At 41.6% G+C, this 25,097-nt stretch overlaps 2 protein-coding genes across 2 annotated transcripts in view; one reads left to right on the top strand and one right to left on the bottom strand.

The window, feature by feature from the left end:
- GGCT (gamma-glutamylcyclotransferase) overlaps positions 1 to 25,097 on the top strand; it is a 1,150,694-nt gene that overhangs the window by 1,015,000 nt on the left and 110,597 nt on the right. The window lies entirely within an intron of this gene.
- Positions 7,270 to 25,097, bottom strand: part of GARS1 (glycyl-tRNA synthetase 1) — a 440,746-nt gene continuing 422,918 nt past the window's right edge. The window contains exons 12-18 of the mRNA XM_050783225.1: positions 20,770 to 20,882; positions 19,808 to 19,948; positions 15,617 to 15,702; positions 12,995 to 13,104; positions 9,775 to 9,868; positions 8,879 to 9,069; positions 7,270 to 7,578 (exon numbers count right to left, since the gene is read on the bottom strand). Coding sequence (XP_050639182.1) covers positions 7,453 to 7,578; positions 8,879 to 9,069; positions 9,775 to 9,868; positions 12,995 to 13,104; positions 15,617 to 15,702; positions 19,808 to 19,948; positions 20,770 to 20,882 — 861 coding nt within the window. The 3' untranslated portion in view covers positions 7,270 to 7,452. The remainder of the gene's footprint in view (positions 7,579 to 8,878; positions 9,070 to 9,774; positions 9,869 to 12,994; positions 13,105 to 15,616; positions 15,703 to 19,807; positions 19,949 to 20,769; positions 20,883 to 25,097) is intronic.

Raw genomic sequence — 25,097 nt, 5'->3', positions numbered from 1 at the left:
CCACCTCTTTTCCCTGTGCTTCCTGCTTGGCCCAAATGCTGTACCTGCAATTACAAGGGAATCCATACTCCCTCTGGCCATTCAGGGACTTTCCACATGTGCTCCATGGAGGCCCCCAATTCCTAAACAAATTAACACCCCAGCCTGGTGTCTCCAGATCCATCTCATCCTTCAGTTTGAAAGATTCTGGGCCACCCACCCCCCTTCATTGCAGACTTGAATGTGAAGGTCTTTGCATCTGAAGAAATGAGGTGCCAATGCTGGTGGGGTTCCCCATAAAGGAGCTCCATCTGGAAAGAGGCCCCCAGGACCTGCAATCAGACCTGGACTTCATTTGGGCAGCTGACCCCCTGGAGACGGGATAGATCCATTCCCCTAGAAAAACACAGATGGGTATAAATAGAGCATGACATCTCTACAGAAATCCTTGAAGGAACTACAGACCCAAGTTTATAAGCCCCTAACATCAAGATAAAATTAAAACACTCTAATTTGGCTAGCAAGAATTCCCTAAGTTGATGGTGCTCAGGCCTGGCTGTGTTTTAGATGCCCCACCCCAGGCCCCCTGAAACACATGTTGGGAGGCATGGACCCACATGTGAGCAGGCTGCAGGAGTGCTCACGAGGCCCTGCGCTCGCCGTGACTCCCACGGGACCCACCTCCCCACTGCATGGGGCGATGTCACCTTTCGGGGCCCAGGGCCAAGCCTCCTCAGTGGCCACTCTCGCTGTATGTGAGGTTAGACCTCACCGTCAGGTCGTGAAGGGTTTGAAGGCAGGGCCACATCTGGTCCAACCCCAAATTGCCAATACCAGTTACCCAGTGTTACTGTTCCTTTCAGGATGCCTCAACCGGCCCAGGAACTCTTGTCTCTAAAAGACCTTAAAGTCTCACAGTTTCTCTGCATGGAACCTCTTCTCAGAGTCCACCAGTGTTATAAAGATTTTTAAATTTACTTTTATTTTAGTGATAATCTTTAAAAATGCTTACCAGTTACCTCTCTTTCAGTGTCAAATGGAAGATGGTCTTACAGTAAGTATACAACATTAGCTAAAATTTCTCAAAATGGGGACTCCTGGTGTACTACAGAGGCTTTGGAGGTCTTGTTTCCTTTAAAAAGGGCACCACTTCTACTAAGTTTGGAAACCTGCCTTCGTGCCCGAGCATTCAGTGGCTGCAGGCCTTTTGCAGAGTACAGACCTGGGGCTTGAGCCAAGGGGTGAGTTGAGTGTGAGAGTAGCCATTTCTAAGTAAGCCAATTTTTATACCAAAATACGGAATGTAGAGCTGCCCTGCAGGGAAAGATTCATTCGTTCATTAAGTCATTCATATATTTACTGAGGACTTACTAAGTGCTAGGCACTTCCCCAGGCACTGAGGATACAGCCAAGAACGAAACAGACCCAAATCCTTGTCCTCGTGGAACTTTCATTCTAATGGGGAGACCAAAAATTAAACAAAATAAAAAAGTAAAATACTTTTAAAGTGTTTAGTGCTCAAGAGGAAAAAGAAAACAAGGAAGGTGATTATGAAAGGGATGTGTCTGAATGTGGGGGTTGTGGGGGGGATGCAAAGCATGTTGAAACTTCAGATGAAGCAGCTGAGGAAGGCCTGAGGCGACTACTGAATGACATCCAGAGATGAGGGAGTGGTTGTGGGAACCTCATCTTTGGAGGAAGCACTGCGGGCAGGCAGAATATCACTGAGTACTAAGGTCCTGTCCTGGGCATGCTGGGGTCACTGGAAAAGGGCCAGCATGGGGGGTGGTTGGCAGGGGAGTGGGTGTAGATCCACGTTATTCTTGCAGGACAAGAAAAGCTGGACTGGCAAGGTGGCTCATACCTGTAATCACAGCACTTTGGGAGGCTGAGGTGGGTGGATCACCTGAGGTCAGGAGTTCAAGACCAGCCTGGCCAACATGGTGAAACCCCATCTCTACTAAAAACACAAAAATTAGCCGGGGGCAGTGGCAGGCACCTGTAATCCTAGCTACTCGGGAGGTTGAGGCAGGAGAATTGCTTGAACCAGGGAGGCGGAGGTTGCAGTGAGCTGAAATTGTGCCACTGAGCTCCAGCCTGGGCAACAGAGCAAGACTCCATCTGAAAGAAAGAAAAGGAAAGAAAGAACAGGCCGGGCACGGTGGCTCAAGCGTGTAATCCCAGCACTTTGGGAGGCCAAGACGGGCGGATCACAAGATCAGGAGATGGAGACCATCCTGGCTAACACGGTGAAACCCTGTCTTACTAAAAAAAAAATACAAAAAACTAGCCGGGCAAGGTGGCGGGCGCCTGTAGTCCCAGCTACTCGGGAGGCTGAGCCAGGAGAATGGCGTAAACCCGGGAGGCGGAGTTGCAGTGAGCTGAGATCCGGCCACTGCACTCCAGCCTGGGCGACAGAGCAAGACTCCGTCTCAAAAAAAAAAAAAAAAAAAAAAAAGAACGAACGAACGAAAAAGAACGGAAAAGGAAAGAAGGAAGGAAGGAAGGGTAAAAGAAAGAAAAGAAAAGGAAAGAAAGAAAGAGAGAAAGAAAAGGAGAAAGAAAGGAGAAAGAAAAGGAAAGAGAAAGAAGAGAAGGAAGGAAGGAAGGAAGGAAGGAAGGAAGGAAGGAAGGAAGGAAGGAAGGAAGGAAGGAAGGAAGGAAGGAAGGAAGGAAGGAAGGAAGGAAGGAAGGAAGGGAAGGGAAGGGAAGGGAAGGGAAGGGAAGGGAAGGGAAGGGAAGGGAAGGGAAGGGAAGGGAAGGGAAGGGAAAGGAAAGGAAAGGAAAGGAAAGGAAAGAAAGAGAAAGAAAGAAAGAAAGGCAAGAAAGGCCACTGAGTTCTGAGGACCAATGCAATCATTCTGGTGCCAGGTGGAAAACTGCTGATGAAGGGGCAAGGGCACGAGCAGGGAGTTCAGACAAGTCTTTTTCAATAAACCAGATGGGTGATGATGGCGGCTTGCCCCAAGCTGGTGGCCATGAAGGTGGTGAGAAGTGGCCCAATTCTGGTGGAGGTGGAGTTGATAGGCTGGACAAAAAAATGGAAAATCTGGGCTCAAATTAAAAAAAAAAAATTAATAAAGACTTTCTAAAGCTTGCCAGTGGGTTTTTTTCTTTCCCACAATTTCATTGTACTTAATCTCACTGTCAATTAGTTCACGCTTAGATGCAGAACAGTGAGTTTTGAGGAGCCAAAAAAGGTTTTAACTTGCCTAAATTGTTTCAGTTAGCATAACTGCTTTTGTGCTAATTATTGGTGATTGAGTTTTAAGATCCAACAAATGCAGGCATAGGCTGGCAAATTCTATGCAGGCTCACTTTGCACTAAGTCTTGCACATTAAAAAAAGGAGGGCAGAGAGCTTTGGCTCCCAAAGAGAGAAGGGCTCTCTCTTCCCAGCATCAAGCTCCTGAAACTACCATTAGGTTCAGACACTAGAAGAGTCAGACACTAGAAGAGTCAGACACTAGAAGAGTCAGACACTAGAAGAGTCAGACACTAGAAGAGTCAGACACTAGAAGAGTCAGGACAAGAAGCCAGCTTACTTTATTTCCGGCCCAGAGCTCACAGCAGCCCTCTGCTCTTTGGCACCACCAACCTCATCCAGCAAGAATAAGGTTCCCTAAAATTCCCCGGGAAAACAGAAATCCTACTGCTCACTTTCCTACCCTCACATCTACTTCTCTAATTGTCTCACTGGAAACAATGTCCCACAAATTTATATTCTCAGAGGAAACCCCTTTTGAGAGAGCAACGGGTCCAGCCTCTCACACGGTTAGAAAGTTCACAAGGTGCCAACAGTGGTCGTGGTGTTTCTCCTAAGGGACTTAACATACCGATGTCCACCCTCAACTCATTAAATTGGTTTAAGGAGGAGCCCAGACATGAGTATTTAAAGCTCAAGTGACTTTAATGTGCAGCCAGGGTTGAGAACTACTGCCCCAACATCTTCTACTGAGGCAACAGATTTTCAAAGGTGTGTCCTTCAACATGCAAGGAAGACAGCCCATCCAGCAAGAGGGGTGCATGTCAGCAGCAAGAGTGAAGTGGCTCTTAGCCAGGAGCGTGAAGCTGCAGGCTGTGCCTCTCAGGCAACCCGTGGTGATACTCCCAAATCACATCCCAATTTCTAGAGGAGACATTCCTCCAGACATCCACACGGCCTTAACACAATTACTGCTTAGAGGCAGCTCAATAACCAAGAATTATTCAAAAGGCAACAACACGTGAACGTTGAGGCACAGCAAAATTAGTCATCCACTTACTTACTGAATCTTCAACTAAATTTCACTTTGGTGTTGGCCAAATGCCACAAACACCTGCCTTAAACATTGTCAGACTATCAGCAAAGATGCCGGTGCAAGCAATGCTCTCAAAGCCTCTCCATCCTAGCCCAGCCCAAGAGATACAGGTAATCGTTTTTCTTTGGGAAAGAAGGTTCATTTCAGGGCAACTATAACCAGAGATAATTTGGGTTTACCTCTAGGGCATCCAGCCCTCTCAAGGAAGAGACTCCACTGACTAAGACAGTTGCTGCTATTACCCTGCAATTACACTGGTTAAGGCAGTAGTAAATAAAGGTCTAGAATGAATGTATTTCATGTGACTTATAATGAAAACAATGATTTTGCAAGTTCTTATCACAAAGAACTTGAGATGTCTGACATCTCTAGTACCAGCTCGTGAAAACAGTAAGATCATTTCCATGTTCTTTAGACTTGGTGATGAATTTCTTTTCTAGAACACCATCTATAGTCACTATTTTGCTGTTATGAGCTGTTGAGCAACATTAAGGTGGTGGACTCCTGCAGAAGCCAGGCACTGACAGCCTCTCTAGAAGTAACTCCACGTTGCATTTGACTGAATGCCCCGAATTCCAACCTAAGTATTAAAAACCTAATTCCTGTGTTCTTACATAACAGTCCATGGAAATTAGCTAGAATCTGACCTTCCCCCATCACTATTTTTGGGAGAGGTAATAAACAGGAGTAACTTCTCCGAGACACAATGCTATTTATCTCGCTCTTGTTTAGCCCACAGTCTGGTAAATACAGGTATATAAATAAATTAAAAGGCCTCAGAGAGCATTAAGCCAGAAAGACCCATGCTTTAAATACACATTGGGCTTGAACAGAAGTGTGTGCATATGCATACGCAAACTCGTGTGTAAAGAGTCTCTCAATTTAGAAAACAGCACTTCAACCTCTTGTGCTTAAAGTCAAGCAAATATGGTACAGACAGAACCAGAGAGCTCTGCTGCTGGCCCGTCTCCCTCACTCAGGTATCAGTCACTTGAGAGACCCGCTTTAGAGCAGATGTTCCAGGAGAAATCACACACTGCTACCCAGGGGAAGGAACAAAAGAGGGCTTGCAGATTCAATATCCAGCCTCTACCTCACGACAAATGTATTTGTCAATGAAAAAGGAAGAGAGGTTTGGTTCCAATTCCTTTATGATCCAAAGTATTAGGTTGGCACAAAAGTAATTGCAGGTTTTGTCACTATTTTTATTTATTTATTTATTTATTTTAGATGGAGTCTCACTCTGGGCCCAGACTGGAGTGCAGTGGCATGATCTTGGCGGACTGCAACCTCCGCCTCCCGGGTTCAAGTGATTCTCCTGCCTCAGCTTCCCTTGTAGTTGGGAGTACAGGAATGTGCCACCACCCCCAGCTGATTTTTATATTTTTAGTAGAGGGGTTTCACCATGTTGGCCAGGATAGTCTCGAACTCCTGACCTCAGATGATACACCCTCCTTGGCCTCCCAAAGCGCTGGGATTACAGGCGTGAGCCAACGCGCCCTGCCTGTCATTAGTTTTAATGGCAAAAACCGCAACTACTTTGGCACCAATCTGATAGGCAAATCTCACTGTGTATTTAATGTATCTTTCCCTATTAATGAGCTTAAACCAATGTCTGAGGCTGTGGTGACTGTTTGACTATGGAGGTACCTGCTGTAAAAGGAAGTAAATAAATGCAAAGTTACGGCAGCCCCCTGCCAATGTAAAGCTGCTAGAACATATGCCCAGTTACAAGCTATATTATATGGAATTTGAAGTGAGAGAAATCCCTAGAAAATGGGATTTCATTTTCTAGAAAATGAAAACTCAGTTCATTTAAAATCTGGCTCCTTCTAATTTAATAATGAAAGCTCATAAAAGTATGAGACAGAAGAGAAATAAGCTTCAGTGTAAAGCTTTCCTTCCAAAGAGGTTTGTTCAAAAAAGAAGTCTGTTCAAAAATTCAAGACTCATCCAAAGACTATTTATTGAAGACCTACTATGTACAGCACTGCAGTAGGCACCACTGGAGATCAGATACAAATGAGGGAAATCCCTGGGAGATTCCTACTTTACATCTAAGAAATCACAACTTCAATTGTTCTTCACACCAGAGACAAAAGGGCACACTGGAGACCACCACTCCTCTATCCAATACTGCGGGGGAGGAAGTGGGGACACTAGACACGGTAGTAGCTCTGGAAATAAATAGCTGCTCAAGTTCACACAACCTTGAATTTTTCCCTTACAAATAAGCATAGTCTTCTGAGTTTTCTATACAAAAACATAAAAGAAGTAAAGCACCTTAAAACCTGAGCCAAAAACTACTAGCCTAGAATCAAGACAGTGTGATAGTCAGGAATTGCTAAATCAGACGAGACAGATGGGTTCCCCTAGCATCAGGAGCTTAATGATTTCAGGTTACCAGTGGAGCTGAGTACAAGCATGCCTTAAGATAGAAGGCAAATCTGTCAAGGCCCTCCCCTCCTGGAGAATCTGCAGTGGGGTTAGCAGTCCTAAAGCTCCACCCCAGCACTCTGCCTCCTCCATTGCACCACCCCTGCCACCCCATCCTCGCCTCAGTCTTTCCCAGAAGTCATTTCATCTGCTTGGAGACTGTTGTCACCGTATCTGCACGATGCATCATTTTCTCAGAAAAAGATAAAGAATAGAAAAGGTAAATCAATAGACAGAAAGTAGAGGAGTGGTTGCCTGGGCTGAGGTTAGAATGGGAGTGAGGTAAATGAGCATGAGACTTCTTTTGGAGTGATGGAAACGTTCTAAAATTGGTTTGTGGTGGTGGTTGCACAACTCTGTAAATATACTAAACATCGCTGAACTCTACACTTAAAATAGGTTATTTTTATGGTATGTAAATGATATCCCAATAAAGCTGTTAATTTTTTTAAAAGTGTTAACTGTGTTTAACATTAAGCCATGAGAATGTCTACCCAAACGTGGGAGAAACAGCCTTGCTGAAAATGTAAAAACACGAGCAAATAGATCACAAGTTTGTTCAGGATTCCTTCAACTTTAATTGTGGGGGTAAAATCAGGCAGCCACTGAAGATAAAATACAGTCCCTGGGAGTAATCACAATGCTGTTTTCTTTTGTAAAGTGGACATGATAAGAGTTTTTTGTTTTGTTTTGTTTTGTTTTTCAGCGCAAGTGGTCAAAAGTTGTCAAAATTGTCTTCATTCCTCGATTGTCTCTTTTTTACCAGTCTCTTGCCCTTCAAACAGAGGATACCTGGCCTCCACATCGGCCCATGTGATGCTGCCATTGGCTAGGTCTCGGACTATGCTGGGCAGCTCAGAGACCTAGAGACAAGGAGAGAGAAGCCAAGTATCAACCAACTTGTTCAGATTTTTAAGAAGAAGATTTATCCTGAACTCAGGAAACCTTACACAGAGCCAAACAATGTCATGCTGGGCATGGGTTCACGTTCTTCTTCTAGCCCACAATGCCCACCAGTTCCCTCAGACAACTCAATTCTGCCACAAAGCCTTTCCTAACTTTTCTAAATCTCCATGTCCTTTACTTCATGTGTATTAAATTTAACTATTAGAACAAACAGGAGTCAGTCGAGTAACTCGTGTGAGGGAGTTACATAAGACTGGCAAACTGGAGAGCTCTGACAAAGGAGGCCACTGTTCCTCAGCCAAAATCAAACACTGGCTGCCACATAGCAATGGTTCTCAAACTCGAGTGCACGTCAGAATCATCTGGAGGTCTCGTTAAAACTAAAAAAGTTTTGCCTGCCCCCTCTGCCTCTCCATCCCCAGTTTATGATGTAGTAGGTCTGGGGAGGTTTTGCTTATCTCACACATTTCCAGGTGACACTGATGCTGCTGGTCTAGGGACTACACTTTTGAGAACCACACCCAGATGGGTACACAAGTCCAGAGTAGCCAGATGGTCTCTAAAAAGTCAAGTTAGAAATTCACGACTTCTGGATTAGACTATAAACTCCTTCAGAAAAAAAAAAGCAGTCTTTTGCTTCTGTTTTCCCTATTAGTATCTGTATCAAGCTAAGTACGGAACAGGCACTTGAAATATGTGCTCAAAGTTGATAAATTAGGCGGGCAGACGTCAATTAGAGCAGCTACTCTTTCCTTTCCCTTACCACCCATCCTTCCGCTTCTGTGCTTCTACCATCTCCATTACTGCCTTCCTATTGACCAAAATTACTGAAACATCATTCACTGTTTTGAATATCTGAACACGGAAAAGTTTATACATACACATGTATACGTGTCTGTAAAAATAAAAAATTAAAATGTCTAACCCCTCAAAAGCCTACCAATAAAACTATGGCAACAAATTATTGGGATCGTATTTCTCTTGCCCAATAAACAAACAAGTATAAAAGCAAACTGCTGGAGAATGAGCCCAGAGCAATACAAATGGTTATAAAATATTAGAGAAGTGCTAATGGATATTTTCATAATTAAACCAGGGGGACTTGAGAATCTGGGCTCTGTCTGATAGAAGCCGTTCATTAAAATTAAAAAGAAAAAAAAAAGGAAAGGGAGCATATACACATCAAAATCCAATACAAATCAGTAAGAAGCAGTACACATTTCTAAGGCTAAAAATGCCAAAGAGAAGGCCAGATACCTCTGCTCTTATCTGCCGCATTGAGTCACGGTCCCTCAGAGTTGCTGTGTGGGGGGTCTTGTTCACTGTGTCAAAGTCAATGGTGACACCAAAAGCCACGCCAATCTCATCAGTCCTGGCGTAGCGCCTTCCAATTGACCCAGAGGAATCGTCTACCTTGTGAGACACTCCGTGCCTGGTGAGGGCTTCCGCTATCCAAAATAAACAAAGTAAATTAAAAATAGAACAATGGAGTTAAGCCCAATGTTATCTAACTACTGTCTTCTTACAAGCTCAGACTTATAAAAGGGACCAAGACAAGACAGCAACAAGTTGAGTTGCAACACAAAGAAACATCCCTAAAGTTTAATAAATCCCTTGCGAGAATCCAAATCTTCACGCATACCTCCATCTGATACAGCTATAGGGGGAACAAATATAGGACCAAGAGCCAAGGCCAGAAGGTGAGTCCTGACTCCACCACCTCCATTTTTATGGCTCTGAGCAGGTCAATGGACTCTCCCCACTTCCCAACTCTGAAATAAGTGGGATGTGCCAGATGACCACTAGGATTCCTTTCAGGGCAGTGGATTCTGTAGCTGTAGATCCACTAGGGTTGCTACCCTCCACTTGGGTTCCCTCGATGAACTGAGCACCAACGTCAGTATGAGAAGGAAATAATTTTTAAATCTGACTCTTGGGTCCTACCTTGACTCACTCAAATGCCAGAATAAAACATCTGAGCAAGCATACCCTCTCTCTTAGAAATAAGAGTACAGGCTAAAATCATGTACTCTTTATAAAATCATTTATATTCTTTATTCAATCTCTATTTTTATTGAAATAAACGATACATTTCCTAAGATTCAGTCTCCTGATGGTGTTCCCATGGAGTTTACCCAATTGAATTTGCTTACATAATTCCTTGACAAATGGCATGAACTCCTGGTTTTGGCTCAGTGGGAGGACGGAACATTTGAATGGAGCGACTACAGCCGGGAAACTGAAGAACTGGATGATTTAAAAAGAAAAAAATCCAAATATGTTAATTTGTAAATATCTAAATGCTAATACCCCAAACCAAAAGAGGTTAATATTCAGCAAGTGTTCAAGCATAACATCATTACCCAAATGCCAGAAAACATGACACGAAAAGCAGTGTGGCAAAAGAGAAGCAGGAGAACCAGCATCAGAAACACCTGGTTTCAGCTCCAGATTTGGGCCAACTCATGAGCTCTCTTTCTAAACGTTAGTTTCTCCATCTAAAAAGCAGGTCTCCACCACCTGCTCTGCTTGCTTCACAAGCCTGTTACTAAAAAAGTCAAATGATGTGAAAGCATTCTGAAAGCTACTACATATAAAAGACGGTAATTTTTAGTCCCACATAAAAGACAGTTTTTCTGTGGAGACTACCTAAATCATCAAACAAGTGGCAGTGCCCCAAACCAAAAGCCTATTCTGTCTTTTTTTTTTTTTTTGAGACGGAGTCTTGCTCTGTGCCCCAGGCTGGAGTGCAGTGGCGCGATCTCGGCTCACTGCAAGCTCCGCCTCCCCGGGTTCACGCCATTCTCCTGCCTCAGCCTCCCGAGTAGCTGGGACTACAGGCGCCCGCCACCTCGCCCAGCTAATTTTCTTGTATTTTTAGTAGAGACGGGGTTTCACCGTGTTAGCCAGGATGGTCTCGATCTCCTGACCTCGTGATCCGCCCGTCTCGGCCTCCCAAAGTGCTGGGATTACAGGCTTGAGCCACTGCGCCCGGCCAATTCTGTCTTTTAAGAAAAGAACCTATGAGCCTTAGTGACCCAGTGAAACAGAAAAGTTTAATTAGCTCACAAACATAGGTCCAAAAGAAATAGTACAAAACAAAAAAGATGCTCCATATACCTACACTAAAAAGTACATACAGCCTTCTTAAACTGCCCTGAAATAGTTTCTGAGTAACTCAGAAATCAAAGAAAGCAAAAATAAGGCTGGGCACAGTGGCTCCTGCCTGTAACCCCAGCACTTTGGGAAGCTGAGGCAGAAGAAATGCTTGAGCCCAGGAATTCAAGACCAGCCAGGGCAACATGGCAAGACCCCATCTCTACAAAAACTAAAAAATTAGCTAGGCATTGTGAGGCGCACCTGTGGTCCCAGCTACTCGGGAGGCTGAAGCAGGAGGATTGCTTGAGCCCAGAAGTTTGAGGCTGTAGTCAGCTGAGATCATGCCACTGCACTCCAGCTGAGCAACAAAGCAAGACCAAAAAAAAAAAACAAAACAAAACAAAACAAAAAAAAAAATATTCTGTGGAAGGCAAACCAATCTACCACTTTGGGTTGGAAATGGGAACTGAAGGCAGTTCTTAATACTTGTACAAAAGGTTCACTTGAAGGCAAAAACACAGAATAAATTTGTCCCATAAAAATAATGAATGACACAGATTCCAGTTTAGCCTCTTACCCAAAGTTCAATTAACCTTTAATGCCAAGCAATGAATATCCCACTCTAAGTAAGGCCTGTATTCCACCAACATTGCTGCTCACATCACAGAAGGTTCAGAATTATATTCCCTTCCTCCATCTTGTGATATTTCTATTTAATATGAGACAGTAATAGGGACCTGACTTTATAGAAAAATAATTTTTAGAATTTCACTAGCAATGTTTTTCAACTAAATTTATAGGTAAATAGATTGAGGAACTAGGTGCTAACAATTTAGAAGCATTTTTGGCTTCCCACAGCCTAATCAAATTTCTCTTCATCATGGGAATTCACGCAATTCATAAAACACTGTGACTAATTTATTCTTGTTTAGCCCTTACGAAATTTCTATTAAAGCTGTAGTTATATTAATATTGTTAGATTCAAAGGAACAGCTAAAAGATTTTCTAAAACCTTTTTATTAGAAAAATAAGCAGAAAAAGCTTGAAGCAGACTTGACATCTAAAAAGAACACACGCAGTTATGTTTGTCATCATTTCTCAAAAAGAACCAAGCCTTATGTTTGCGTACCTGGGGCCTAGCCCAGGTTCTTACAATCTGTTGAATGAATAGGGCTGCTTCTTCAAGGTTGGGAAATGAAGATGCAACGTTAGGGCAGAGAGTACACTACTAACTTTATTAGCTATGTATTACAATAGTGTGTCAGACTGAAGTACTGCTGCCGAGAATGTACTAGTTCATCCTTCAAGGTTAAATGTCCCAGAAAGAACCACAGGGTTGATGTCTAACATTACATACACTCAAGCTTTAGAATGGCCAAGTGGATGACGCTGTTTCTTTCAATTAACCTAACATATACAACCTCTCCTTTTTAGCCATTCTTCTGGTTGGCTTTCCTAGCAATCTGACCAGGAGTGTAACTTCTGCAGGCAGAGGCGAGGTAAAAATGGTGAAGTAAGGCAAGGAGATAGAGAGGAAGAAGGCAAGGAGATAGAGAGGAAGAAGGCAAGGAGCAGTGATTCAGAAGCATCAGAACCAAAAGAAAATTCTTGGGAGCTGATGAAGACTTCTTACAATCTTCTATCTTCAGCAATACTTGAATGCTAGGAAAGGCTATACCCCAGATAACTATTATCCCATTTATGATCTGTCAAGCTTTCACAGTGAAATCACCCAGGGTTCTTATTATTAAAAAAACACCCACATCCCTGGGTCTTAGACCTAGTGAATCAGCATCTCCAGAGTAGAACCTAGGAATTCACATCTTTACCCCAAAAGTACCCCAGACAATTTTATGCAGTTTGAGGAGGTTCCCTTTGATACTTTACCAGACTATAGATACAGCTTAGTGGTCTGGCTAAATTCTATGAGTCATCTCATCCTTCCCAAATTTCTGAAAACACAGCATATCCAGAAAGTGCCATTCCTTCCACTGACATAATGTAGATTGTTCCCCAAAGTAATTGGTTCAGTCTCAGAATAGAGAGCACCAGGCAACTAAAACAATAGCTTCTAGAATAACCTAAAGCTCAAATAAGATAACACAGGAAAGTGGTTTGTCTATAAAAACTTAAGCAAAGATGAATGTTAACAGCACTAGTAGACAATAGTAATAACTAATTGATCATTCTAGAGTCTTATTAATGTACTTCACAATGTAATTCAAAACATTTTTATTATCTGACACTATAACAGCACACTACATGATAACTTACTGTTCTCTGTTCATCTCCTTCTCGTACATGGAATGTATGTTCAAATACCGTATACATGATCCTACCCAGGCCGAAGGAGGGTTCAATTACATTCGGAACAACTTCTTCCACTGCGAGAGAGAGAGAAATTCAATAACATTCTCTCAAATACCACATAATGCATTTCAGATTCTCTCTAAACAATTCACTGGGCACGGTGCTCACACCTGTAATCCCAGCATTTTGGGAGGCCAAGGTGGGTGGATCATCTGAGGTCAGGAGTTCGAGACCAGCCTGGCCAACGTGGTGAAACCCGGTCTCTACTAAAAATACAAAAATTAGCCGGGTGTGGTGGCAGGTGCCTGTAATTCCAGCTACTCGGGAGGCTGAGGCAGCAGAATCGCTTGAACCCCGGAGGCGGAGGTTGCAGTAAGCCAAGATCGTGCCACTGCACTCCAACCTGGAAAACAAGGGCGAGACTTGGTCTCAAAAAAAAAAAAAAAAAATTCTTAGCACTAAAAATATCTCTATTCTAGATGGATTTTTTATCTCTGTATATCAGAACAAAGAAACCAGAAGATACCTAAAAACTATTTGCTAATAGGCAACATGCCTTCGAAGAGAAAGTTGGAGTGAAAAAATCTTTCACCAAATTCTGTTTATACTGTGTAAAAACGAAACCTGAGTTACCAGAATGTTTCTTCACCAGTTGGCAAACTACGAATAGCAGCAGCTACACTTTGTCTCTATCACCTGCCTTGGCTACCCAGAAAGCACAAAAAATCTAAGGCTTTTAATAAGAATTTGCTAGAATTTAAAATCTAACACAGCTGGCAAAATTCACAAAAACAATTCCTACACGCAAAAAGTATTACACGGTTTGTGTTTCTTTAACTTTTTAGCTTGTTATCTTGATGAGAACTTGTTCAGAACCCCATTACTGGCATTGTATTACCAATGTTCTGGGGTCAGGACACCCTTAGGGAAGAGTTTGCTCAAAGAACAGCAGTCCATCAAAGACATCTTACAGTGGCCTACAGCTCTTCCTGTGGGTAAGACAACACCCGTGGTATACACAGGAAATACATTGATAATTATTACTTATTATGTGGAAAGGAAGAAGCACTGCTAAGCACTGTCCAGGTCTAAGATAACTGGCCATAACCTTGGAGAGTTTATATTGTTTGGGAAATGAGATCATTGGAACCAAAAACTCACACATGTAGAGGAAAAGAGATCCTGTTTGTCTACGATAAAGGGTAATATTTTAGAAACATGATCAAGGCATTCCCCTCCCCCATCCTTCTGTGGTATCTGAGTAATGGTAATGTGCAGCTCTGAACTAGCTGCCAGGATCGTGGCTATAAAGCCCCAGAGCGTGATGGAGAAGCCCCTGCTTACTCCTACCACTGCTCACAGAAGCCTGGCTACAAGACAGGCCAAGAACAAAGGCTCACTCTCTCCACTGGCAGTAGCTTCTCAAACACCCACTACTATTCTGTTTCCAGGAATTTCAATTCAGCCACAAATAAACTTCAGCATCCTCCATATATGCTCCAAATTACTCATTGCCTGATTCACATAATTTGTTCTACAAAAAAAACAATCATCTTCTTACCTTTTAAAAAAGCATGAAACATCACTGGTCTAAATGGCTTTTTTTTTTTTTTTTGGAGACAGAGTCTCGCCTGTTCACCCAGGCTAGAGTACAATGGCGCAATCTCGGCTTACTGCAAGCCTCCCGGGTTGAAGGGATTCACCTGCCTCAACCTCCCGAGTAGCTGGGATTACAGGCACGCACCTCCACGCCCAGCTAATTTTTGTATTTTTTGTTTGTTTGTTTTTGAGACGGCGTCTTGCTCAGTCGCCCAGGCTGGAGTGCAGTGGCATGATCTCAGCTCACTGCAAGCTCCGCCTTCCAGGTTCACACCGTTCTCCTGCCTCAGCCTCCTGAGTAGCTGGGATTACAGGTGCCCGGCGCCACACCCAGCTAATTTTTTTTGTATTTTTAGTAGAGATGGGGTTTCACCATGTAAGCCAGGATGGTCTCGATCTCCTGACCTCGTGATCCACCCACCTCAGCCTCCCAAAATGCTGGGATTACAGGCGTGAGCCACTGCACCCGGCAAAATTTTTGCATTTTTAGTAGAGATGGGGTTTCACCATGTTGGCCAGGCTGGTCTCAAACTCCTGACCTCGTGATCTACCCGCTCTCGGCCTCCCAAAGTGTTGGAATTACAGGCGTGAGCCACCGCATCTGGCCCCTAAAGGACTTTTTAATAAGTTATTTTGCCAAAAAAGACAGGGAATGAGGGCTAGGCGTGGCCGCTCATGCCTGTAATCCCAGCACTTTGGGAGGCCGAGTCGGGTGGACTGCTTGAGCCTAGGAGTTCAAGACCAACCTGGGCAACGTGGCAAAAACCTCATCTCTACAAAAAATACAAAAATTCGTTGGGTATGGTACCGTGCTCCTGTAGTCCCAGCTAATTGGGAGGCTGAGACAGGAGGAGGAATGCTTCAGCCCAGGAGGCAGAGGTTGTGCCACTGCACTCCAGCCTGGGTGACAGAGCGAGACCCTGTCTCAAACAACAGCAAAAGCTTTAAGGAGCAGTGACTTTTTGTTTATCATTTTTACAAATTTACCATATAGTGTTTTCTGGAATCTCTTCACATTGACCATGTCTTTTGTTAACTGAAATGTTTTCCCTTCAGTTTCAATTGTAAATTCCCTACAAAGAAACAAAATACATTTTGTATTAGTTCAAACAGGCACCCCATGCCTCAATTTAAAGGAATTTTGTAGATTGCTAAATTGTTTTTTATTTTTATAACTTGATCAACTCTCCAGATATAATAAGTGATGTCAAATTTAAATTATTTCATAAGAAACACCAAATTAAGTATTATTCTAACAATGGCACCAAAAAGTACTCTGAGGAGATACACCAAATTTTGACTAGTTTCATAAAATTCCACAAGTGACTTAATGACTAATGCCTTTGGTTTTGAGATCAAGGTAAAAACAAAAACAACTTTTTGAAATTTCAGTTTTAGAATAATAACAACTTTGTCAGAAATAAGCCTGCTGGTAAAAACACAAGGGTTCTCATTACTGTCCCAACAAACGTACAAATGAACCAGCATGCCATCTTACAAAAGTAATTTTACAGTCCAATGCCCACACTATTTTCAAAATAAATTTTGACATTTGTGTTGATGAAGATCAGTTTAAAAGAAGTTTAATGTTTCTGTTTCATACGGCAATATAAAATATTATCCCCCCCAAAATCACTGGCTGCCATGTATTCGTGTCCTGAGATATGCCCATTCAGTTTCAGGTTATAATAATTCACTCTTATAAGGAGTTTCATGTAATACCTGTATTTCAGCTTAGGAGGTGTTTCCTCACATTTTGAGTATCAATTTGGATTTCTCTTGCCTCCCAAGCAATTCAGTGCTAGGATAGAGAGCCCTCATGTGGTTGTCTCGGAAGCTGGATACTTGGCATACATAACAACTGCATTTTGCTTGTTTCCACCGTGATAATCTCATGCCTCATCTGACTGGTGTTCACTGAATTCTTCCGTTTTTACTATTCTGTCTGAAGTCTGTGTGTGCGTGCATTAAAGGTTCCATTACATACACGGTGTTATATTCACCCTCTCTGTGAGCACAGTCTAAGTGTATCATAGTGAACAGCTATAAAAGAGTTGCAATTGGGTCAGGCATGGTGGCTCACGCCTGTAATCCCAGCACTTTGGGAGGCCAAGGCAGGCGGATCACCTGAGGTCAGGAGTTCGAGACCAGCCTGGTCAACATGGTGAAACCCCATCTCCACTAAAAATACAAAAAATTAGCTAGGCGTGGTGGTGCACACCTGTAGTCCCAGCTACTCAGGAGGCTAAGGTGGGAGAATTGCTTGAAACTGGGAAGCAGAGGTTGCAGTGAGCTGAGATTGCACCACTGCACCCCAGCCTGGGTGACAGTGAGACTCCATCTCAAAAAAAAAAAAGAGTTGCAATTGGCAAGGAGACAGCCATTACTTGAGAATAAGTAATAAAGCAAACTGTGTTTATGGATAATGATATTTAATTAGTAATATAACTTAGTCCATTTTAATGGGATTTGATATTGTTTTAGTATAAATAGATGTTAATTCTAGAAGACCAGAAATGTTTTAAAATTTTTCTGAAACAGATATCTTCAACTTGCAAGAGTTCATCTTTGTCCCATCCGTTCTTTGTTCCTTTTCCTCCTCTCCCATCTTCTTGTGGAATATTTTTTCTTATTCTACTTTATCTCCACCATTGGTTTATTAGTTACACCCCTTGGTTTTTTTTGTGTTTTTTTTCCAGGTGATTGCTCTAGAGTTCACTCTACGCATTTTTTAACTTATCACAGTTTATCTTCAAGTAATATTACACCATTTCATATATAATATATACACCTCACAAGAGTATATTCCTAATTCTTTGCTCCCACCCTTTGTGCTATTGATAGCATACATTTTACTTCCACGTGTTATAAATTCTGTATTATTATTAATTTTATTTTATTTATTTATTTTTATTTATTTATTTTTTTTGAGACGGAGTCTCGCTCTGTCGCCCAGGCTGGAGTGCAGTGGCCAGATCTCAGCTCACCGCAAGCTCTGCCTCCCAGGTTTACGCCATTCTCCTGCCTCAGCCTCCCGAGTAGCCGGGACTACAGGCGCCCGCCACCGCCCCCAGCTAGTTTTTTGTATTTTTTAGTAGAGACGGGGTTTCTCCATGTTAGCCAGGATGGTCTCGATCTCCTGACCTCGTGATCCACCCGTCTCGGCCTCCCAAAGTGCAGGGATTACAGGCTTGAGCCACCGTGCCCGGCCTGTATTATTATTTTTACTTTAAATACTCCATTATCTTTTGAAGAAATTAAGAGATGAGAAAGAAAATGCCATTTCTATTTACCCACATATTTGTCATTTCTAGATCTCTTAAGTCTTCTGGGTAGATCTAAACTTTCATACTTCTGCCTGGAGAAGTTCCCTTAACAATTCTCATAGTAGAGGTCTGTTGGTAGTGCAATTTCAGAGCCCTGGATTGTCTAAAACAGAGGTGTTCAATCTTTTGGCTTCCCTGGGCCACACTAGAAGAACTGTCTTGGACTGCACGTAAAATACACTAACACTAGCCATAGCTGATGAGCAAAGAAAAAAAAAAAACTGCAAAAAAAAACTCATGATGTTTTTCGAAAGTTTACGAATTTGTGTTGGGCAGCATCAAAAGCCATCCTGGGCCACATACAGCCTGCAGGCCGCAGGTTGGGCAAGCTTGGTCTTAAAAGTATTTCCTCTTCATTTTTGAAAGATATTTTTGCTGGGTGTAGGAATTTTAAAACACTTTAAAAGATTTCATTCCATTATATGGTGATCTGCATAGTTTTTGATACGAATTCTAATCATTCTTATCTTCATTTGTTTTTACGTAATGAGTCTTTTTCCCCTCTAGCTGCTTTAAAGGTTCTTCTCTTCATCCCTGGTTTTTAGCTATTTGATTTTCATGTGTCTTCATATGGTCATCTTTGTGTTTATCCTGCTTGGGGATAAGCTTCTTCAATCTGTAGTTTTATCGTTTTCATCAAATTTGGAAAATTTCCAGCTATTGTATAATATTTTTTCTATACGCCCTCTCTAGGACTCTCAATTACACATGCATTAGATGGTCTGATATTGTCCCACTGGACAGTTTTTTCCCAGTCTTGTTTTTTCTATGCTTCATTTTGGATAGTTTTTGTTGCTATGTCTTTGAGTTCAATGATCTTTCTTCTGTATGTTTAATCTACTGTTAATCCCATCCAGTGACATTTTCATTTGAGATACTGCCTCTAAATGTTTCATGTTGTCTATATATATAAAAACATGTGTTTATATCCATATTACACATATATTTTTCCCTTTCTCACCTCACATGTTCATGTTTTCCTTTATACCCTTGAGTACATTAAGTATATTTATAATAAGTGCTTTAACATCCTTATGTATTTACCGCATCATGTTTTTTCTAGGTGTTTCTTTCAACTGACTTTACTCCTCATTTTCCTGCTATTTCATATATATATAGAGTAATTTTTATCGTTTGCTGGATATTGTAAATTTTACATTGTTCAAGGCTGGATTTTGTTGTACTCCTTTAAAGGCTTTTCTCTATTTTTTCTTTTTTTTTTGAGACAGAGTCTCACTCTGTTGCCCAGGCTGGAGTGCAGTGGCAAGATCGCGGCTCACTGCAAGCTCCGCCTCCCAGGTTCACGCCATTCCCCTGCCTTAGCCTCTGAGTAGCTGGGACTACAGGCACCCACCGCCATGCCTGGCTAATTTTTTGTATTTTTAGTACAGATGGGGTTTCACCGTGTTAGCCAGGATGGTCTCCTGACCTCGTGATCTGCCTGCCTCGGCCTCCCAAAGTGCTGGGATTACAGGCGTGAGCCACCATGCCCCGCCTTCTCTATTGTTTATATTCATGCTTAAACAATTACAGAGAGTATTCTAAACCTCCAAAAAGGAGAAGTGACCTGAGAGGTAGATGTAGTTTCTAACCCTTCCTAGCTGGGTAAGTCGCTTTAAGAAAGTTAATAGGGAAAAAAAAAAAAAAAGTCTTTATATTCTACTTCAAATCTTTTTCCAGGCTATAATGCCAAAATCTCAGCAAAGACAGTCCTTCAAATGCAGCCAACAAAAAATCTTAAAAATCTTACCTGCAAAAAATCTTAAGAAATTAATCACACCCTAACTTTCAGAACCTGGCCGAAGACACAACTGACTGGAGCCCGTGGAAGACTAAACATCTGAAATCTTACCCTTTCTCATTCAGCAGCATCTCCATTTCCGTAATGTAGCACTCATCACAAATGGCAAGATACTCCATCACCAGTTTTGCATCCTTCTTATACGCCTTACCAATTGCTCCCTTATTGGGTTCAAACTGAACAACACTGACTGTTTTGTATGAAGTAGTCAAGGAATCCAAAACTACAGCACTAACTCAGTATTTCAGAAAACGAGCCTGAGAACAATCAGTCATCAACTTAAAACCACCCCAGCTCTCTATCAGTACTCCAGATCCTGTTTATGTTGATTTTAAGACAAGATGAAACACCTGTCCACAAAATCATTCAAGCAACTCTCACCCAAAATTAATACCATCAATAGAAACTTTTCCAGTTACAGTGAGAAAAAAGAGATATTATCTAATCAGTAATGACCAACCCATGGCATAAGAACTTCTGATAAGAATTTATTTCTAAAATGCCCAAAACAAGATCTATTTCCTGTCACTGACCTACCCCTAAGAAATCAGCTCATAACTTCACTGCCTAGTAAAGAAAGAAAATTTCTATTTTGCTGATTTTCAGACCAAGTGAGTTAAATTATTATTTCATCTACTATCAAATGACACTCATCTTTTAATGGAAAAAGCTTTCACCAGGTACCCTTTATTTAAAGAGCATGTAGGTAGGTGCAGGTGTGAAGCGCATTTTGGAAACAGCTGAGAAAAAAACTATTAACGCTCTGAAAGATATTCAGAGCATTTTTCTAAATATGCTTCTTTTAAAGGCCAAACATTGAGTGGGCACACATCAGACTACAAGTGCAGAGAATAGGAAAGGAACAAAGAGATAGGTAAAATAATAGGTTTAAACAAGTATTACTACGGTATCAAAAACATCTCCATTTATCCATAGAACACGGTAAAGACTTGGACTTAGTCATTAGCAAGATGTTCACATGTGAATCCTGAGTTTTTGGAGTGAACAGAAAGGATATGGGTTCTTTCAGAGGTTTCTCAGCTACAAGTGGGACTTTGGTGGCTCGTGCATGACAGGAGAGGTCATAACAGGAACGATCAGCACATCCAACAATCTCAATCCAACCCTAAAAAGATATAATCAATAAAAACATTACTTACTTATACTTACATTGTGTTCATTCACAAATGCATGCAGATTATAACCCTTTCATATATTCAAGGATAATTCGATTATACAATCTTCATTCAAATTTTATAAATATTTGAAATGGGAATAGCCTCATATATCAGGCAGCTAATAAACCTATAAAATATAATTCACACGGATCTGGGTGTGATGGCTCACGCCTGTAATCCCAGGTACTTGGGAAGTTGAAGTGGAAGGATCACTTGAGGCCAGGAGTTTGAGACCAATCTGGGCAACATAGTGAAACCCCATCTTAAAAAAAAAAAAGAAAGAAAAAATATATAATTCACACTGTACGCAAAATAGTCTTCCTTTCCGGATGGATTTATATTGTCATACTGAGTCTGTGGTATAAACTAATATATTCGGGAATTTAATTACGGAAATTAAATGTGAACCTAGACAAAGCCTGTAAATTTGGTTCAAATTTGTGAACAGGAATCAAAATGAATTTGGCAGAAACCATAATTCTTTGGATGAAGTACCTACTGTTCTCACAACTTGATATCAGATGGCTGACTAAACACCTACTTCAGCTTGCCATAAATGTGGGCATTTGGATTCAATTCACTTTCTTTACTGAACAAAAGACAACTCAGTATAAGAGTGGATAAAGTTTAGGTCACACAATAAAATTATATAAGAGCATTATGATCACACTGATGCCAGGTTCTCTGTCTTATAAATACATACATAAGATACTGTTAAAAAGCAAAATTTAAATTATTTTCAAAGAACCTGCAATGAATTGAATGCTTGTGTCCTTGGCAAAATTCATATACTGAAATCCTAACTCCCAACATGATGGAATTAGGAGGAGGTGCCTTTGGGAGGTGATTAGGTCATGAGGATGGAGCCCTAATCACTGGAATCTGGGACCCCAGAGAGCTCTCTTGCCCTCTTTCACCATGTGAGGATACAACAAGAAGTTGGCAGTATGCAACTGAGAATGGGGCCCTCACAAGAATCAGACCATGCTGGCACCCTGATCTCTGACTTTCAGCCTCCAGAACAGTGAGAAATCAATGTCCGTTGTTTATAAGCCACTCCGTATGTACTACTTTCTTATAGCAACCCCAACTATGACAAACTCTTAAGAATCTGTTATTTCAATAAGAAAAAGAGTTTGTAAAGAGCTTATTTTGGTAGATATCTAGTTAGTCCTTCTCACGAAGATTCGTCGTTTTTTTTTTTGTCCTTGATCCAAAGAGTTTGGGGAAATTAAACCATCAAAACTACTAAGCTTGGCCAGACACAGTGGCTCATGTCTGTAATCCCAGCACTTTGGGAGGCTGGGGCGGGCAGATGACCTGAGGTCAGAAGTTCAAGACCAGCCTGGCTAACATAGAGAAACTCCGTCTTTACAAAAAATACAAAAATTAGCCAGGTGCAGTGCCATGCATCTGTAATCCCAGCTACTCGGGAGGCTGAGGCAGGAGAATCGCTTGAACCCAGGAGGCGGAGGCTGCAGTGAGTGGAGAATGCACCACTGCATTCCAGCCTGGGTGACAGAGCAAGGCTCTGTCTCCAAAAAAAAAAAAAAAAAAAAAAAAAAAAGGCAAAACTACTCAGCTTTCCAAGCACATGTTATCACATGGGGTGTTTGTAATAAAGCAAGCAAATATAAAACTCATATGAGCTCAGAAACTCCAACACGAAACAACAAAAGGAATTAAAGAACAAAGCCTAAAAACATGCAATCTGGCAATCTGACATTACCTATACATGTCGACTGGTAAATATACTTATGTTCTTAAACATACAGTTTGGTGGTTATAATTTACCAAAGGTGTCAACTAACATTTATGTACTGAAAGGTAAAATTATAAAAACGTGCCTGAGAATAACAATGTTGGGATAGTGATTACTTCTCTGGAGGGAAAGAGGATTGGTGTGGCATTAACTACAATGGTAACTTTTTTTATTAAAAAAAAAATATAAAGCACACAAAAGTATTAAACTCTCTAAGGGAGTTCTCCCCTCTCATTAAGAGCATCTGGGACTCTGGAGCTTCTTGTTTCATTTAGCCCTGTTTTCCAGTGACTTTCCATTTTCTGATCCCCAGCCTCACAGTAGTTCTCAGATAAGGACTAGCAGGCATACAGTGGGTTTATAAAGCAGTACAGCATGACTGTTAAGAGCATGGGCCTGGCGTCAGACAGCCAGGTTTATATCCCAGCCTCACCACGCACTGGCTGTGAAACTTAAGCAAATTACTTAATGGAGACAGCAAGAACAACATCTGGTTTAATCTGAAATTAGAGTCAGAGCAAACTAAGAGAAGGAGCTGGGTATGAAACCAAAAGAAAAGAAATAATCTTTTCTCATAAAAAAGGAAAAACATTTTATTGGTTTGATCTGAAAATAAAAAGTCGTCCCAGAAAATCTAAAAAGTGTAAAGAAATTAGTGATCACCCATAATGCTAAGAATAATTACTATTATCATTTTGACATATGTCAAGCAAGCTTGCTAAGAAAATCCTAACAGATTACAGTAATTCTTTCCTAATTCCACAAGGGAAAAAGAATATATTAAAAACAACATCATTAATAGCCATTTATAAACATATGCAGATTATTATGCATTTATGCATGTGTGTGTTAGAACACATAGAAAAATCATCTAGAGAAGGCAGACATACCCAAGACCATGGAGCTAAGCATGATCTTTTTTTGTTTGTTTGAGACAGGGCCTCACTCTGTCACCCAGGCTTGAGTTCAGTGGTGCAATCATGGCTCACTACAGCCTCAACCTCCTGGGTTCATGTGATCTGCCCACCTCAGCTTCCCGAGTAGCTGAAACTACAGGGGCGTGCTATCACACCTGGCTAATTTTTGTACTTTTTGTAGAGACAGGGTCTTGCTATGTTGCCCAGGCTGGTCTCAAATTTCTGAGCTCAAGCAATCCTCCCACCTCGGCCTCCCAAAGTCCTGGGATTACAAGCATGAGTCACCACACCCAGCCAGTTTGGACATGTCTTAAAAGCTATAAAAAAAAACAACAAAGTTACGTGACAGAGACTCATAAAGCTAAAAATATTTACCATCTGGTCCTTTATAGAAAATGTCTGCTCAATACAAAGAAGAGACATAAAACACCTGGGGAGAGGCACATAACTGGAAGTTTCATTTTCTACATAATATTCTTCAGAATTATTTTTTCCTTTTTGTTTTAAAAAAAGTAGTCATTACTTTTTAAAATATGACTGATTTTGATTTTTAATTTTCAAAAATCCATAAAAAGAAAGCCATTTTAAAAAGTAAAAACTGCGCCTGTAGTCCCAGCTACTCGGGAGGCTGAGGCAGGAGAATGGCGTAGGCCCGGGAGGCGGAGCTTGCAGTGAGCTGAGATCTGGCCACTGTACTCCAGCCTGGGTGACAGAGCAAGACTCTGTCTCAAAAATAAATAAATAAATAAATAAATAAATAAAGAGTGAAAACTGAACCAAGGGTGCAGTGGAACAAATGACCCTGGACTAGAATAAAGTCTCTTTCTATGCAGGTGAGGAAGTCTCTCTAACACCCAAGAAGGGAAATGCCAAAAGACTCTCAGCCTTGTTTTAGATGCCACATTTCCTCCTGCCACCAGTATAGACAGCATCTCCTATACGCAAATGCCTTTCGTCCCTCAGCTTCAGTACTGATGTTCATGTTTGGTGGTGGAGGCTGGAGGGGTGACAGGGCACAGGGGCAGCAGGGTACCTCGAGATCATCTGTGAATTGTGAGTTAAATACATAACATTTGAGAAAGGTAATACTTAAGCAAGAGATCAGAATCAACTAGTATATTCCCCAAAGCTACCACATAGCTCATTGAGCTAAGAGCACTATGACTTTCTTTACTCAACCTCTCCACCATTTCCAATGTTTGCTGGGATTCTTGCCAGGAAGGAGAGGCCAATGTGTCTTAGATCCACTCCAGGATATTGCCAGTAATGCTGCCAATACACTGTACAGCTAGTGTACACATCAGCACTGTCCCATCATCAACTAACTCTCTCTCTCAGCTGTCTAAGACTACAACGGGCTCCTTAGGACACATAAAAAGGCAGGAGGCAACTGCTTTTTCCATTTTGCTCAGGAAAAGATCTCTTTTCTTTTCCCTTTGTTCCTCTGTGGCATAAAGTGCACAAAAATCCATTTTTGGGCTCCT

Source organism: Macaca thibetana, chromosome 3 (assembly GCF_024542745.1).
Source record: "Macaca thibetana thibetana isolate TM-01 chromosome 3, ASM2454274v1, whole genome shotgun sequence".
In the NCBI taxonomy this organism is placed as follows: Eukaryota; Metazoa; Chordata; class Mammalia; order Primates; family Cercopithecidae; genus Macaca; species Macaca thibetana.
This window is presented reverse-complemented; position numbering and strand designations above follow the sequence as displayed.